The sequence below is a fragment of the Balaenoptera acutorostrata genome, chromosome 14 (genome assembly GCF_949987535.1).
Source record: "Balaenoptera acutorostrata chromosome 14, mBalAcu1.1, whole genome shotgun sequence".
Lineage (NCBI taxonomy): Eukaryota > Metazoa > Chordata > Mammalia > Artiodactyla > Balaenopteridae > Balaenoptera > Balaenoptera acutorostrata.
The window spans coordinates 21,567,154-21,582,986 of NC_080077.1; the positions used below are offsets into that span (position 1 = coordinate 21,567,154).

General features: G+C 41.2%; 1 protein-coding gene across 1 annotated transcript; it reads right to left on the bottom strand.

The window, feature by feature from the left end:
* Positions 1-24: 24 nt before the first annotated feature.
* Positions 25-14,298, bottom strand: LTV1 (LTV1 ribosome biogenesis factor). The gene is made up of 11 exons (XM_007171323.2): positions 14,127-14,298; positions 12,989-13,120; positions 11,643-11,816; positions 7,621-7,708; positions 5,972-6,113; positions 5,351-5,606; positions 2,834-2,961; positions 1,779-1,918; positions 1,441-1,493; positions 1,049-1,249; positions 25-923 (listed from the first exon to the last, which is right to left on the bottom strand). The coding sequence occupies exons 1-11, from the start codon at positions 14,127-14,129 to the stop codon at positions 813-815; spliced, it is 1,428 nt and encodes a 475-aa protein (XP_007171385.1). The 5' UTR covers positions 14,130-14,298; the 3' UTR covers positions 25-812.
* Between the last annotated feature and the right edge of the window lie 1,535 nt (positions 14,299-15,833).

A 15,833-nucleotide genomic window follows, 5' to 3' on the forward strand; every position in this document is an offset into this window, starting at 1 on the left:
AAAAATCTCATCAAAAAACAGGGAAAGTTTTCAACTATGTATTTTAATCAAGCGTGAATGGTTCCAAGCATTAAATAACGTTGAAAAGACAAGCTTTCTAGTTTAAACTGAAGTCAATATTTCTGATGTTGAGCCAGGTACTCACTGAAGCCAAGGAAGTTTTCTTGATTGTTTCTTCTATTCTGTTTCCTGTCTTCACTCTTCCTAAATTCCAAGAACAAGTCAGCCAGTAACTGAGTCCCAATAACCTCAATATTGTTTTACCATCCTTTTGAAATAACCCTTTGCAGACAGCAAGGGGAAACTTAGATTCCTACCAGTGGAACCTTCTCAGTGGAAGCTCTTCTTGCCACTCTATTTCAAATGAGTTCTTAACTGGGTTTCTTTTCTACATACAGGAAATCAAACCACTTAAGTACTGAAAAGGAGTGGAGAGATTTCAAAGAAATATTTGAGAACATCTGCAAAAGGCAACTGGAACAACCACACAAATAAATGAAGAACAAATCAATTCCATTTAAGTTATGAAGACATTTTCCTTTAATTTATCCAAACATTTCATGTTCATGAAGTCATTTATTTAAGCAAATTTAAGCCTATAATATTAAATTTAAAAATATTACAATATTTACAAGACAGCTGGCAGAGAAAACTTACTGGTATAAACACAAATATTGTACTGTTTTCTTTTGAATACCTGCCAGTAAAAATTGCAGAGCGAACAGTTTTATCTCTTTGAAGATCCTCGTTCATTATTGTACATAACAAAGAGCCCGTAATGGGGAATGCACCTTATCTTAAATGTTCCACTGTCACAGTTTTAGACCCTCAACATTCTTCTTCAAGTTCAGCAGCTCTCTTTCCTGCCTTCTTTTCTCCAGTTTGAAGGCTAATTTGTTAGCTTTCTTCTCCAGTCTCCGTTCCTGTGCGAGAAAATGCTGTTATTCAAATCTTCACACTGATGCAGACTGACTTTACAAAAGGAAATTCCCGTGACCACCCCCACCCCAGCTCTTTCTAAATCTCACATCTGAAAAAATTACTTTACCTTGCGCTCTTCTTTTATAGCTTGCTTTCTTGCTCTTTTATCTTCTTTGCTTTCACTTCTAGAACGTGGTTGGGTTGACACCTTAGGCAGATCACTGTCATTAATCATCTGCATTCGTTCAACTTGCTTTGCTGTGAGTCCTTTCTTAGGTAAGACGTTGAGAGGTATTCCTGTTTTAGAAGATAGTCGGATTTGTTTGGGCTGAAAGAAAGATCAAATGGCATTGTGGTTTTTTCCACTCCTATTAAAAAACAGCTCACTAATGGCACATTTTTGTTGCTTTTCATAATAGTGTTGCAAGCCACAAAGGGGCTACTGTGAGAAAATAATTTGTACACTCCATTTCCTGCACTGCATATTTCGAATAGCTCAGGACACTAGGACTTACTTACCTTTGGTTGATACTTGATAAGTTGTGGATGGTTATATAAATTTGAGTATGTACCTTAAAAAAACACACACACACACAAAAATCATGTATCAATAAGTATACTTTCAGTTCAGTCAAACATTACTGAGTTCCTCCTATATTCCTGACTTTAGTGTTTTCATAGTTCAAAATAACAATGGAGTCTCTCTTATGTTTTTAAATGTTTCAATTACAACTCAATAATTGAAATTTTTTCAAAATCATTTTCACAAATATGTACTTTTCCAAAAAGTTGATGTACCCTATACTTTAAAATTACTATCATACTTTTAACAGCAAAATGGACACTAAGATACTTACTACAAATAGATTCACAATCCCACTTCTCTTTGGCTTCTTCAAGAACTACAGTAACAGTCTCTTCCTCCTCAGACCCACTGAGCTCATTCACTGGCAGGTCCTGATCCTCGAAGGGTTCAAGAGTATTCAGTTTTACACAACTTTTGGTTGAGTTTTCAAAAATGAAGATAGAGGAGGGGAAAAAAATACCACCCATTATTACACTGTTATGTTACTGAAACTGCACTTAAAGAGCTTAGGGAACTACAACATTTTTTAAAATCCACAAACTCATTTGCTCCATCTGTCACTTCCTGTCAAAATCAGCTCTACTCAGGCTTGCCTGTCCTCTACAGCAGGTTTTGGACATACATTCTGCTGATAGGAAAATTCTATCTGCGTCTTTGCAAGGTTTTAACACATTAAACAAGATGGCATCTTTCCTATATAACATGATCTTTTTTAAAGCCTTGAAAAGCATCAGCCCATATGCTTCTTCAAAGTATTCAAATAACTCACTCAAAGAATATAGCCCTTGTCCTGCTCTGGGATCTACATATGATAGTGATCAGGGAACATCAGACCTTTCTAGCAGATGTAAACACTTCATTAGTTTCTCTCAGAGAAATCACCTTGATGTGGATGATGATTTACCAAATATTTGGATAGAAAGTTATGCTAATCAGGCTGCAGAGACAAACTCTGATCTACTTCTCAGAACACCTTTTTCAGGAAGATGAAGAGTGTATATACTTAGAAGTCAGAGTAATTCTTCAGCCAAAGAGGCTAGAAGCACCATCTCCTTCTCCAAGTGGAACATGACCTTGTACTCTAATCCTCAGTTATTCCATCATGACTCTCAGGTCAAAGCTATAGAGAAAGTGGTTCTCAGTATGTTTCCACCCACTGTTATATTCAGCTTCAGAACTCTTAATAGCAAAATGTGAGCCAAAGGTTAAGGAAAACATACATTTTCTAAACATGGATCTTGACTGGGTGATTTTCTAGATTCAGCTGTGCGATTATAGACTTTATTTGAAACGAAAGAAAGGAAGTAATCAAGGAAGTCACCATACTTCTCTGCCTTCTCTTTATAGTAGTCATTCAAAACTTCCTCTAAGCGATTGCTGTCTACTTGAATGGAACCTTCCAATTCAGCATTATCCAGAGCTCCAATTTCATCATCATCATACTGCTCATAAAACTTGAATATAAAGAAAAAAGATAAGTTGAAAAATGAATGTATGCATTAAGACCATAGCATTTAAGTGTTATTTTTACATTACTTTTACTCCTGTACACTATTTCAGCCCTAGGAGGATCACAACTACCATTGAAGTGTTAGCAGGGATTCAGCACCGTGACAGTACGGTGTGGAAGACATTCTACTCAGCACTCTAAGGCTGACATCTAGTCTGAATACAGGCTGCCATTCAATATGAAAATGACCACTGACAAAACAAAAAGACAACCTACAGAATGGGAGAAAACTTTTGCCAATGATGTGGCCAGTAAGGGATTAATATCCAACATATATAAACAGCTCATGCAACTCAACATCAGAAACACAAAAACCAAGCAACCTGATTAAAAAATGGGCAGAAAACCTGAATAGACATTTTTCCAAAGCGGAAAAGCAGATGGCCAACAGGCACATGAAAAGATGTTCAACATCGCTCATCATCAGGGTAACCCAAACCAAAACAACAATGAGATATCACCTCACACCTGACAGAATGGCTATCACCAAAAAGAATTCAAATAACAAATGTTGGTGAGGATGTGGAGAAAAGGGAACCTTGTACATTGTTGGTGGGAATGTAAATTGGTGCAGCCACTGTGGAAAACAGTATGGAAGCGTCTCAAAAAACTAAAAATAGGGCTTCCCTGGTGGTGCAGTGGTTGAGAATCTGCCTGCCAATGCAGGGGACACGGGTTCGAGCCCTGGTCTGGGAAGATCCCACATGCCGCGGAGCAACTGGGCCCGTGAGCCACAACTACTGAGCCTGCGCGTCTGGAGCCTATGCTCCGCAACAAGAGAGGCCGCGATAGTGAGAGGCCCGCGCACCGCGATGAAGAGTGGCCCCCGCTCGCCGCAACTAGAGAAAGCCCTCACACAGAAACAAAGACCCAACACAGCCAAAAATAAATAAATTAATTAATTAATTAAAAAAAAAAAAACTAAACTAAAAATAGAACTACCATATGACCCAGCAATTCCACACCAGAGTATATATCTGAAACAAAAACACTAACTTGAAAAGATATGTGCACCCCAGTGTTCACAGAAGCATTATTTATGATTGCCAAGATATGAAGTATCCAGCAACAGATGAACGGATAAAGAAGATGTGGTGTGTGTACACACACACACACACACACACACACAATGGAATACTACTCAGCCATAAAAAAGAATGGAATTTTGCCATTTGCAACAACATGGATGGACTTGGAGGGTATTATGCTAAGTGAAATAAGTCAGACAGGGAAAAACAGATACAGTATGATATCACTTATAGGTGGAATCTAAAAAATATAACCAACTAGTGAACATAAATAAAAAGAAGCAGACTCACAGATATAGAGAACGAACTAGTGGTTACCAGTGGAGAGGAGAGGGAAGGGAGGAGGGGCAATACAGGGGCAGGGGATTAAGAGGTACAAACTATTAGGTATAAAATAAGGATATACTGTGCAAGCACAGGGAATATAGCCAATAGTTTATAATAACTATAAATGGAATATAACGTTCAAAAATTGTGAATCACTATACTGTACACCTCTAACTTACATAATATTGTACATCAACTATACTTCAATTTTAAAAGTGAAAATGAAAGGCAGTTATTCTGTTCAGCTTGGTGAACAAAATGCTAGGCAGAAATCTTTACCTCATAATATTTCACAGATATTTTCAAATTCACTGATTATGCAAGCTAAAAGACCATGTAACTAAAGAGCCTCCTGTTTACGTACAAATTTCATTCTGGTTTAGATGATGCTTACTGTATTATTCCAATGCTGTTAACTCTGCTGGGCTTTGTAAAAGAATAAGCAGGGGGTGATACAACTCCTGAAGACTGAGGTTATTACTAATAGTTTGCCTATTGTTTGGAGAGAAGAGGGAAATGAGTACTTAGTGAAAAGGCAGCAAAGTCAGAACCTTTATCTTAGATTCACCTTGAAGGAATTTACTCATTTACGTCAACAGTCTGAATCCCTGCCATATGCCAGATACCACTTTAGGCCCTGGGATGTAACAGTAAGAAAATCACTCAAAAAAAAAAGGAAAGAAATGGAATTTTGTTTATGCTCAGGCCAATGCTTGAGGAAGACAGCATAATATTAGGGATCGGGATCAGAGAGGTTCAGAATCAAAATATCAGATTCTACGAGGAAGTCAGGAGGTTTGATCAGTCACCTTCTGACTTATACACATTCTTTCCAGAATTAAAACTGGGGTGGTTTTATGCTCTGTTTTAATAAAAGACATAGTCTGTTTCTAAAGCTGAAAGTTCTAGCTTTGGGTTCCAATATCATAAAATGTACTAGGAACTAGTATTAAAAGGCCCCTTACGTGGAGAGTTTACCTTCTCAAATCTCTCATCATGTAGGGTCAGCTGTTCATTTCTCCTCATGACCGAGGACGTCAAAGAATACTCAGTAAAGCGACTTTTCGTTTCTTCTTCCCAGAAAAAGTGATTTTCTACAGCCCCAAGAGGTTTTCCAGGGGAAGACATATCCTCATCTGATGAGCCTGCAGGGTCATATTTATCATCATCACTACCTCCTTCCTTCTCATCATCCACATCTTCCCACTCACTGTCATCTTCAGCCTCAGATTTCCTAAAGTCAGAGCCATAAATTAAATGTCAAAACAACTTGAAAAACAACAGAACCAAATGACTTTGCACAAGTAAAATTTGAGGGTATTTCAGAGGCAGGATTCTTGTTTAGGCAGGAACAGCTGTGCTGCTTGACCCGTCTGGTTTGGCTGGAAAAGTAATGAACTAGCAATCAAGCAACTTGGACTTTAGCCCCATCTATCGATGGTTTGTAAAGACCTCAAGTCTCACATTTTCTGCTCTAAAATCAGAAGTCTCAGATTAAATGCTCTCGAAGGCCTCTTCCAGCTATAACATCTAATGGTTACTATCCTATAGAAGAGGCAACAGTCAGGTCATTCCTGCTTCAAAACAAACCACACATACTGTGTCTCCATTCCCTCTTCCTCGTCCGTTGGCTTATTGGCCTGAAGAATAAAATCATCTTCAAGTAGATTATCCGGATCATCAAAATCAAAATCATCATCAAGAGCCGCGACAATGTCAGGATCAAAATCCAGCCGAGGGCCTAGAAGGAAAACAAAAATTGAGCAATAATTTCCAAGAAAGCATGTTTCCTTCACTTAACACAATCTGAGTAGCTATTATATGCCAGACTCTGCCTATGTATTGAAGATAAAACAATGATTAAAAACTTTAAAAAGTTCAGTTCAGGAATAGACAGAGAGATAGAGAACTCCAAGAAAATTTAGAAAGAAAAAAATCCCTCTGGTTTCAATACCCACTAGTAAAAACCTTCATTATAGATCTACAATATTAAGCTGTGTCTATTTAGCAAAATCCAAAGCTTTTACCCACAGAAAAACTGGGCTTTAAATTCACCTGTTAGAAGTAACTCTCACCTGTTAGAAGAAATAAATTTAGTATTTGTAGCCTGTGAAACTTTGTCTTTTCAGACTATGAGATTTTTAAAAATCCCAACCGGTTTCTTCAGCTGTTTTCTTCTATATGTATCAATAAAAATACTACAGAGTCCTAGAAAAACTTTCAAGTTCAAACCTGTAAACTGACACGGCTTCCAACACCCTTCACAAAATGGCCACTGTCTGACTCTACAGCCTCATTTCATATTAATCTTTACCCTTCATTCCAGGCATGCTAAAAGGTGTGCAGATTCCTGTATCTGTGTTCTCTTGCTTTTGCACATAGTTTCCTCTGTCTGGAATATCCTCTCCTCCCCACCCCACTCTCCTTCATTCACCTGCCTAAGTTCTACCTAAGAAATCAACCTTGCCTCATGTCCTCTAGGACACCTTGCCCAACTCCCCCAGGCTGGGTTTGGTGCCTCACCACTATTTATTCATTTGCACTATAATCGTAATTTCCCATTTATTGTCTATCTTTCCCAACTGATGCTAAATTCCTTGAGGTCAGGGATTATGCTTTTATTCTGATTTAACCCAAACACGGTCATAGTGGCAATTCAGAAATCTGTAGAATGAATTAATGAATGAATGCCACATGGCAAATGTTAGTCAATAACTAAGGTAATTTAGCAGGAAATATCAAACACCACTTCTGTGGACTTCCGTGTTTGTTCTAAAATACAGTATTGGTACTGCAAAAAAACAAACATAATTTTTGGTGTATCTGGAACAGACGGTAAAATGGACTTCTATAAAATACTTCTACACTCTTGGGAGAAACTCTGAAAGCTAAAAGATTAAGTATTTTCAAGATCGCACTATATGAATGTAAGGCTTATTGAATATCATTGTTTCCTTTGTAAGAGGTTAGGCGAGGCTAAAATTCCCCTACTAGATCACCAAAAATAATTTTCCCACTTTCCACTCCAAACAGGAACTTTAAAGACTAAGAATTTGATGGCAATGAAAGAAAAGGACGAAGATCACAGTCATCCCTTCCTAATTTAATGATCTCTAATCTGAATTCAAACACATCTCAGTTCTTTAAGCACTTTACCAGGGACAGAAAAAACTCTATATCATTACTATACATTTCTTTCTGTAAAACACAGCTCTATCCACTTGAAAAGTTAAAGAAATTATACACACCTGAAACAGGAGCTGCTTTATTTAACAATCCAACATCTTCTTCAAACTCTGATGCAAACACTGAGGAAGGCAATTTAATTCCAGTGGTCTTGAAAAAGAAGTTACACAATGGTTAGGTTTATTTAGAAATACTTTTGAACTACGAAGAGTTGAAATGCCCCCCCCCCCCCAGAATTCATGTCCACCCAGGAGTTCAGAACATGACGTTATTTGGAAACAGATTCCTTACAGAAGTAACCAGTTAAGATGAGGTATACTGGGCGATGGGGGGGCCTAATCCACTGACTGGTGTGTCCTTGTAAGGAAGCCACATGAAGACAAGAAGACACACGGGGAGAACGCATGTGAAGACACACGGGGAGAGCGCATGTGAACGCGTGGAGGCAGACTAGAGTGCTGCACCTACAAGCCACGGAAAACTAAGGACTGCTGGTAACCACCAGAAGCTAGGAGACAGGCATGAACAGATTCTGCCTGTGAGGCCCAGAGAAGGAATAACCCTGCTGAAAGCCTACTTTCAGACTTCTGGCCTCCAGAACTGTGACAGAAGAAAATTTCTGTTGTTTTAAGCCACCCAGTGGTAATTTGTGGTAATTTGTTACAGCAATCCTACTAATACAACTACATTCTGCATTGTCTCTCATCTGTGCTCCAGTTACATATTTTAAACATGTATATTCCATCATTATCTCAAAAGCAACCTCCCTGCCGTACTTCACAAAGCTTTCTCCAGTATTTTATCCCACTTAATCCTTACAACCCCGTGAGTTATCAGCATGTTTCAGCGAAACACAAGCTAAGAAAGGTTAAGCGGCATGCCTGCCTGAGACTAGCTAAGTGGGGTTTTGAGATTCAAATCCAGGTCTCATAACTCCACTCTCCTCAAATTTCAAAACAAAATTAATCTTTTCCCATTTAAACCAGAGATAACGTCCTCATCTCTAGTACTGGCACAGCTTTTCTCCAAATTGGCTGCTTAAATCCTAGGGTGGTCGTAAATCACTTCTAACCACCCATCCCTTTGACCTCTCTTGTACAGGCACTTCACACCTGTCTTCTGGGCGCCGTCTTACTCATGGTTGACCAGGACACAGACGACCACAGCTGCTGCTCAGTCTACATCTAGTCCAATCTTCGTATTACTGCCAGGTTAAAACTCCTTAAAATTTTATAATATGGCCTTCCCGAACTTTTAACAGGTTTTTTCACTCCTGATTTTCAAGGCACTGTAAACTCAAGGTCTATTCTATGTATCCTGTTACTCAATAATGCAACCTCCATGTAAGTCAAGTCCAGTTCCTCACATTATGGAATAGTTCAAAGTAACTTATGGAGCACACATGTGCTGGACACGATGACCCACAATACTACCTCACGTCCCTTCTTTCTGGCTGGAACGGTCCTTCTTCTCTCTTTAATAGAACCCACCCACTTTTTTTTCTTTTTTCTTTTTTTTGGCTGCACCAAACAGCTTGTGAGATCTTAGTTCCCCCACCAGGGATCAAACTTGGGTCCATGGCAGTGAAAGCCCTAGTCTTAACCACTGGACCGCCAGGGAATTCCCGAAGCCACCCTTTTAGTGACCAGCTCAGTTCCCTCCTTCACCATGAAGCCCTTCTTGATTACTGTTCTGGAACTTTCCTTCCTGTGAACTCCCCTCATTCTGCAAACCATCCAATCTACTTCAACATGTGCTGGCGCATACTTTCTGACCGGTCCTTATGCTTCAGTTTCATCCCTACAACCACTTAGTTAATAATGAGAGTCACCACCAGGTGTTCTCTGTCTGTGGACCTGCCCACCACCCCGTCCTCAGTCTGGCAGCAGGCAGGAAGCTGCGGCACACCTTCTCACTGGCTCACAGACAGAGACTGCTGAAATGCGCGCCTGAGGAGCATGAGTGCGTACCTAGTAAGCTGTTATGGCTTCCAGAGTTTTTCGATGGCATAAACATGGACAAAGATCTGGCTTTCTGCTGTAGAATCCTATTTAAAAAAAGCTTTACTGAGATATGGTTCCCATACTACAAAATTCAGCCACTTAAAGTGCACAATCTAATGATTTTTGGTGCATATTACATTAATTTTTTAAAAATTGTGGTAAAATATATTTAAGGTGCTCTTTGTGATTATCTATCCTTGGAAACCGGGGTTTAAAAAAAAAGGGAGGATCAGCTTGCACTTAATGAATTACCTTTGGAGATATTTTTCAAATCGTGAAAAACAGTCAAAGAATCATATATATAATTAAAGTGTAGATAGTGATTACATTTTTTAAAAAAGGGAACTGTAATTTTTTTTAGTGATTGCAGTGGTTCTGAACTACACGAGGTTTGCCCAACTGCTTTCCACTGTGGCAGCACCTGCTTTCCTTCAAGTGAAAATCAGGGGCTAATCAAGCATTAATAATTTCTCCACTGTCTTTCTGCACTGCTTTTGTTTTTAGGGCGTATTCAATATTGCTGGTTTACTCAATTTTCGTGGTTTGTAACAAATTACTTTAAAGTTGAAGAAACACATGGGACTTATCCGTACTTTTGCATCATGCTACAGAAAACCAATGGCACTTGTTTTCAAACATAATTCACTCGTCCTTATAAACATCACGGAAGTGTCCAGTAAAGAGTGTTATTCTGGGGAATTCCCTGGTGATCCAGTGGTTAGGACTCTGCACTTCCACTGCAGGGGGCATGGGTTTGATCCCTGGTCGGGGAACTAAGATCCCATATGCCATGCCGTACGCGGCATGGCAAAAAGAAAAAGAAAGAGTCTTACTCTGTTAGAAAAGCCAATTCGATAGTGGTTACTTTAACCCAAAATGAATTAAGAATTAAAAGCTAATCTTTTACTGGCCAACACAATTCAGCCAGAAGAATGTCAGGACTTTATTAAAACTTTTCTTACTACATAAGATAAAGATGTTAAGTCACTACTGGACCACCTCCCCTCCCTCAGTGGGTCGTAGAAGGAAATGAGTCAATAAGATACATATCCTATTACTGATACAATAGCCTTGGGGAAGAAGGTGTAGAGAAGGAGCTTCTGTTAAAGATGTGGCAGTGGGGTGTGAGGCCTCACAAGACAGCTATGACCTAGTGAGTGAATGAACAGGTGCAGTTATTACCTCTTTTTTGGTATGATACCCTGAAACCTAACCCTTCTGACCTTCCTTAAGCAACAAGTATAGACTGGAAGAGCTATGATCACATCTTCCCCAAGGAAAACAATGTCTAGACCATGAAAGGACTGGAGAATGAGAAGCAGGGGAAACTGGTGCCCTTTGTATCTCTTCTTTTGTCAATAAACACAGTACATTAGTATCTTCTTTTTTTTAAGTGCCAAGTGATATAAAAGTTTCACAGGGAAATTTACTCTATACTAATACTAAATTAAAAATGAGATAACAAAGGCATGCAACATGGGCATCCTTAACATAAGCAGGTAGAAGAAAACAGAACTTAAATTAGGAGCACTAATTTCATATAAACATGTGCTCTCATATGTACTTAAAAGATAAAGAATTAAAGGGGACTGCATTTTTGTTGAGAAGAGTAACAGAAACTTCATTACAATCTATTGCCTCCATTCTCTCTTAGGGTTAGCCTGCAGCTTCTACAAGCGTTAAAGATCTGAACATTCTGCAGAAGTTCCACAGAAGTTAAGCCTATCTTAGAGCAGTTTATGATGCTGAAACAGTTAAGCTGTTAACATACAGAACATGGGCAGCTTTTCTTCTACTGAAAAGTGCTACCTAGCATGACCGTAACTATTAATCAAAAGTTCCAACCTTGTCAAAAACCATTACTTTCAACAACCCGAGAACAGGAGACCTACTCCCTCCTGACGCTATGTATGTGCATACACACATATACAATTTCAAGCGAAGGCATGGCTTATCTTTGTCCTCTTCAGACTGACACCACTTCTTGCCCCAAACAGTTATCTTGATTTAAAAAATGGTGGTTCTTCACTCACAGCTCCTCACACACTCTCTCTCACATGTGAATTGCTAAAAAGTCTTACTGAAGTTGCTAAAGCTTCTTCTTTCTCATCTTCCCTGTAAGGTGCACCACAGGTATCTGTGGGAACGAGCTCTGAGGGCCCAGACGGTTCCCTCAGGTGCTGCAGGTAGTCATAGTCGTCATCAAAGAACACGCCATACTTCCTCTGCTCTGCTCGCCTTTCTTCATCTTTTATCTAGGATCATAAACAAAACGGAATTAGCACCTGTTCCAAGGATAAGGCTCAGGAACCTTCCAATGAGCACAGCTTTCAGAACAGGGGACAGATGGCTCATGAACAGTTTGGCTGATAGGAATGAGACAAAGAATTCTTGACAAACTCAGGAAACACAAAATGCCACATAAAATTAAAATGGAATAAAAAAAAATTCCTCCTTCCACTAGACATTTCTGGGCAACAATTTAAGCCAAGAAACACACACACACACACACTTTGTTTTGTCATGTATGTGGAGGATTAGAAGACTAGGGGGCACTGAAAGGTAAGTACAATTTCTTGTATTTATATGCAAAGAAACTTCTCAATGCACAATACCAACTGGCTTTACTAAAAAGCTACATATGCCAGTGTTCTCCAACACTTCCTTTCACATTACCCACACTTAACAAGTATACTCCGACTGATAATTACCAAATCAACCTCTTAAAGGCTCCCTGGTATTTTCTAAAGGTAACTCATGCGTTTTATATTTTATGAGATGACCAGGAGGCAAAATGCAGTCTGTGGTTACGAAACACCAAGATCTTATGGAAAGCAGAGACTAAGCATATGGTTGTGCCCTAAATAACACCATGCAGCCTTGTTGCTGATGGTTTAGTAAATATTTTCCACTACTCTACAAGATTGCTCATTTAAACATCTCCAATAAAGATAAATTGTCCATCAAAATAAATATGCACAAAGTAAAAATGAACATATTGGGCTTCCCTGGTGGCGCAGTGGTTGGGAATCCACCTGCCAACGCAGGCGACACGGGTTCGAGCCCTGGTCTAGGAAGATCCCACATGCTGTGGAGCAACTAAGCCCGTGCGCCACAACTACTGAGCCTGCGCTCTAGAGCCCGTGCTCTGCAACAAAAGAGGCCACCACAATGAGAGGCCTGCGTGCTGCAACGAGGAGTAGGCCCCGCTGGCCACAACTAGGGAAAGCCCACACGCTGCAATGAAGACCCAACGTAGCCAAAAACAAAACAAAAAAAGAATATATTTACTGAAAATTAAATCACAGATTTTGTTTTCCAGAAGATCACAGTTATCTGAAAATAGCAGTTGGCTAACATACTTTATTAAAAACTATCAACAGTCTACCTACAAACTTATTAGCTATAGATATAGAACAGGACCCACTTTCTGTGTAGGCAACAGAACCCTCTGGGGTGCAGTCTCATCTGCTGCTAAAGGATCTCGTTGGCTCCGGTGGACCAGGTGAAAAGACACAGCTTTCTTCTTCTCTATAAAGGGCTTTTTCTTCCTGTGAGGCTTCAAAGAAACAGAATCAGAATAATAAAATAAATCAGAACAACAACGAAACAGTGAATAATACCATAGTCCACATAGGCATCTTCAATAAGTTATGTTATGATCTACAGATTTTTAAAACCTGCGCTTCCAGGGCAAGAAACATCAACTACGTTCAATACAATGTATACCACCTTCCTTCAACAAACGTTTGTTGGCACCTACTCTGTACCAGACCTTGTTGTAGGCGCTGGAATACAGCAATAGGTAAGTCAAAGTTCCTGTTCTCTGCAAGCAAATCATCAAGAACATGATTTCAGGCAAAGACAATAAAAACAAAACACAGCGATGTGCAAATAGCTCAAGAGTTACTTTAGAATGAGCGCTCAGAGAAGGTCCCTGACAGTCTGAACCAGAATGACAGGAGCCTGCCACAGGAAAATCTGAGGAAGACAGTTCCTGTACCAACTATTAAACAAAACCATGACACAACAGCTTAAGTTTAGTAAGACTCATCATCCTTCTGCGTTTTTATTTCACTACACAACCTTAACTTTCTGAACTGAGAAAGCATCATTCCAGTTGAGTAAGCCGCCTTGCTTCGGGCCCAACCTTAGACCCTCCCTTTCCCCAGAGCAAACAGATGGGGCAGACACCTGCCACTCCAATGTCTGGAGAGACTAGCAACTCCCTCTCTGCTCGACCCCATGAAGCACTGGGGGGCGCGTTTGTTTGCCATGTCACAGGTTTTTAGGCCTCTCGGGACGGGGAGGTGGTAAAGGGTAGGCCATTCTCTTCTGTCTACTCCCCAGGAACGCTTGGCCGCGGGAGACCCACTCTAAACTGCAAACTATGCCCGGGGTGGTGAGGGTGACCCAAACCGGTGCACTGGGCCACAAGTCGCCTGTCTTCACCTTCGGACCAGCCCTCCCAGTTCCAGGCCGCAGTAGCCACTGGCGCCATTGGAACCAGCCCGGTCTCTGCCAAACCAGAGCGCCCCGCCCCCGAGACAGCGAGGCTTGCTCACCATGCTTGCAGCCGCTCGGCGCTCACCCTAAAGACGGGCGACGGCTCTCTCCTAGTCGGACGGAAGGTGACACGGTACCTCCCGAACGCCACTGAGGACCAGCTCGCAGCCGCGTCTTTACGTCGCTCCACACGTGCTGCCCCGGGAACCGGCCGAGAAGTCACGCAGTAGGCCGTGAAAACGGACCAATCGCCGGAAGGCTGAAGGGTCACGACCGGAAGTTACGCAAAGCTCCCGCCGTCTCAAGGATCGCGAGAAGCTATTGGCGGGGGGGCGGGGCTTTTCTGGCCAAAATTAAATCAGCTGCGGAAGAGAGTTGCGGGTGTGTGAGCTGCGACGAGGCGAGAAACGAGGTGTCTGTGTTTGTGGGCGAACTTGCTTTTTTTTTTTTTTTTTTTTTAAAGGATTTTCTTTTTTATTTATTTATTTATTTATTTATTATTTTTGTCTGTATTGGGTCTTCGGTTCGTGCGAGGGCTTTCTCCAGTTGCGGCAAGCGGGGGCCACTCTTCATCGCGGTGCGGGGACCGCTCTTCATCGCGGTGCGCGGGCCTTTCTCTATCGCGGCCCCTCCCGTTGCGGGGCACAGGCTCCAGACGCGCAGGCTCAGCAACTGTGGCTCACGGGCCCAGCTGCTCCGTGGCATGTGGGATCTTCCCAGACCAGGGCTCGAACCCGTGTCCCCTGCATTAGCAGGCAGATTCTCAATGAACTTGCTTTTATAGCGCCCTTTACCGAGAACAGAAGCCACGAATCTAGCGTCCCCGTTGACAGTTGTATTCCATGCCTATTCCCAATCGTAAACAAAAAAAAAACACACACAAAAAAACTGTGTACACAGAAGGAAGGTGGGCACCCTCCCGGGTCACCGAAGTTTCAGGTTCCCTCTCCTTTGGGCGGGCGCGGAGCTGGTTGCCTTAGCAACGGAGGATCCTGGGGCCTTGCTATTCTAGGCTGCACCAGGCTTAATCAGGTCTTTATTTTCCGCTTAACGAACTGCGTTCAAACATCCAGTTAACAAAACCCTCCTAGACTCTGTTGACAGTAGAGGCATTTGGACTAATAAAATATATTCAGAATCTCTTTGGTGTTTGCATACCTTATCTTAGAAGGTGGAAACTAATGTTTATTCTTTTTCAAGCCATTCCTCAAACGTTTGAAAGTAATTTAAGCAAATAGGCTATAAGCACACCTGCTTAAGATTTCAGGTAGGTGCTGGCGCGCTCTCATAGCTTTTCCTGGGCAAAAGAGGATAGTAATGCATTCAAAGTTCTATCAGCAGACCTTTCCTCAAATTTGTATTTCCCCTTCCCAATTTCTGGTGTCTTTCCGATGTCTGAGTTATCTTGAATTGTGTATTTATGTCCTACCTATTATTACTATAAAATCTATAGAGGGCTTCCCTGGTGGCGCAGTGGTTGAGAATCTGCCTGCCAATGCAGGGGACACGGGTTCGAGCCCTGGTCTGGGAAGATCCCACATGCTGCGGAGCAACTAGGCCCGTGAGCCACAATTACTGAGCCTGCGCGTCTGGAGCCTGTGCTCCGCAACAAGAGAGACCGCGATGGTGAGAGGCCCGTGCACCGCGATGAAGAGTGGCCCCAACTTGCCGCAACTGGAGAAAGCCCTCGCACAGAAACGAAGACCCAACACAGCCATAAATAAATAAATAATTTTTAAAAAATAAAATCTATAGAATATTTATAG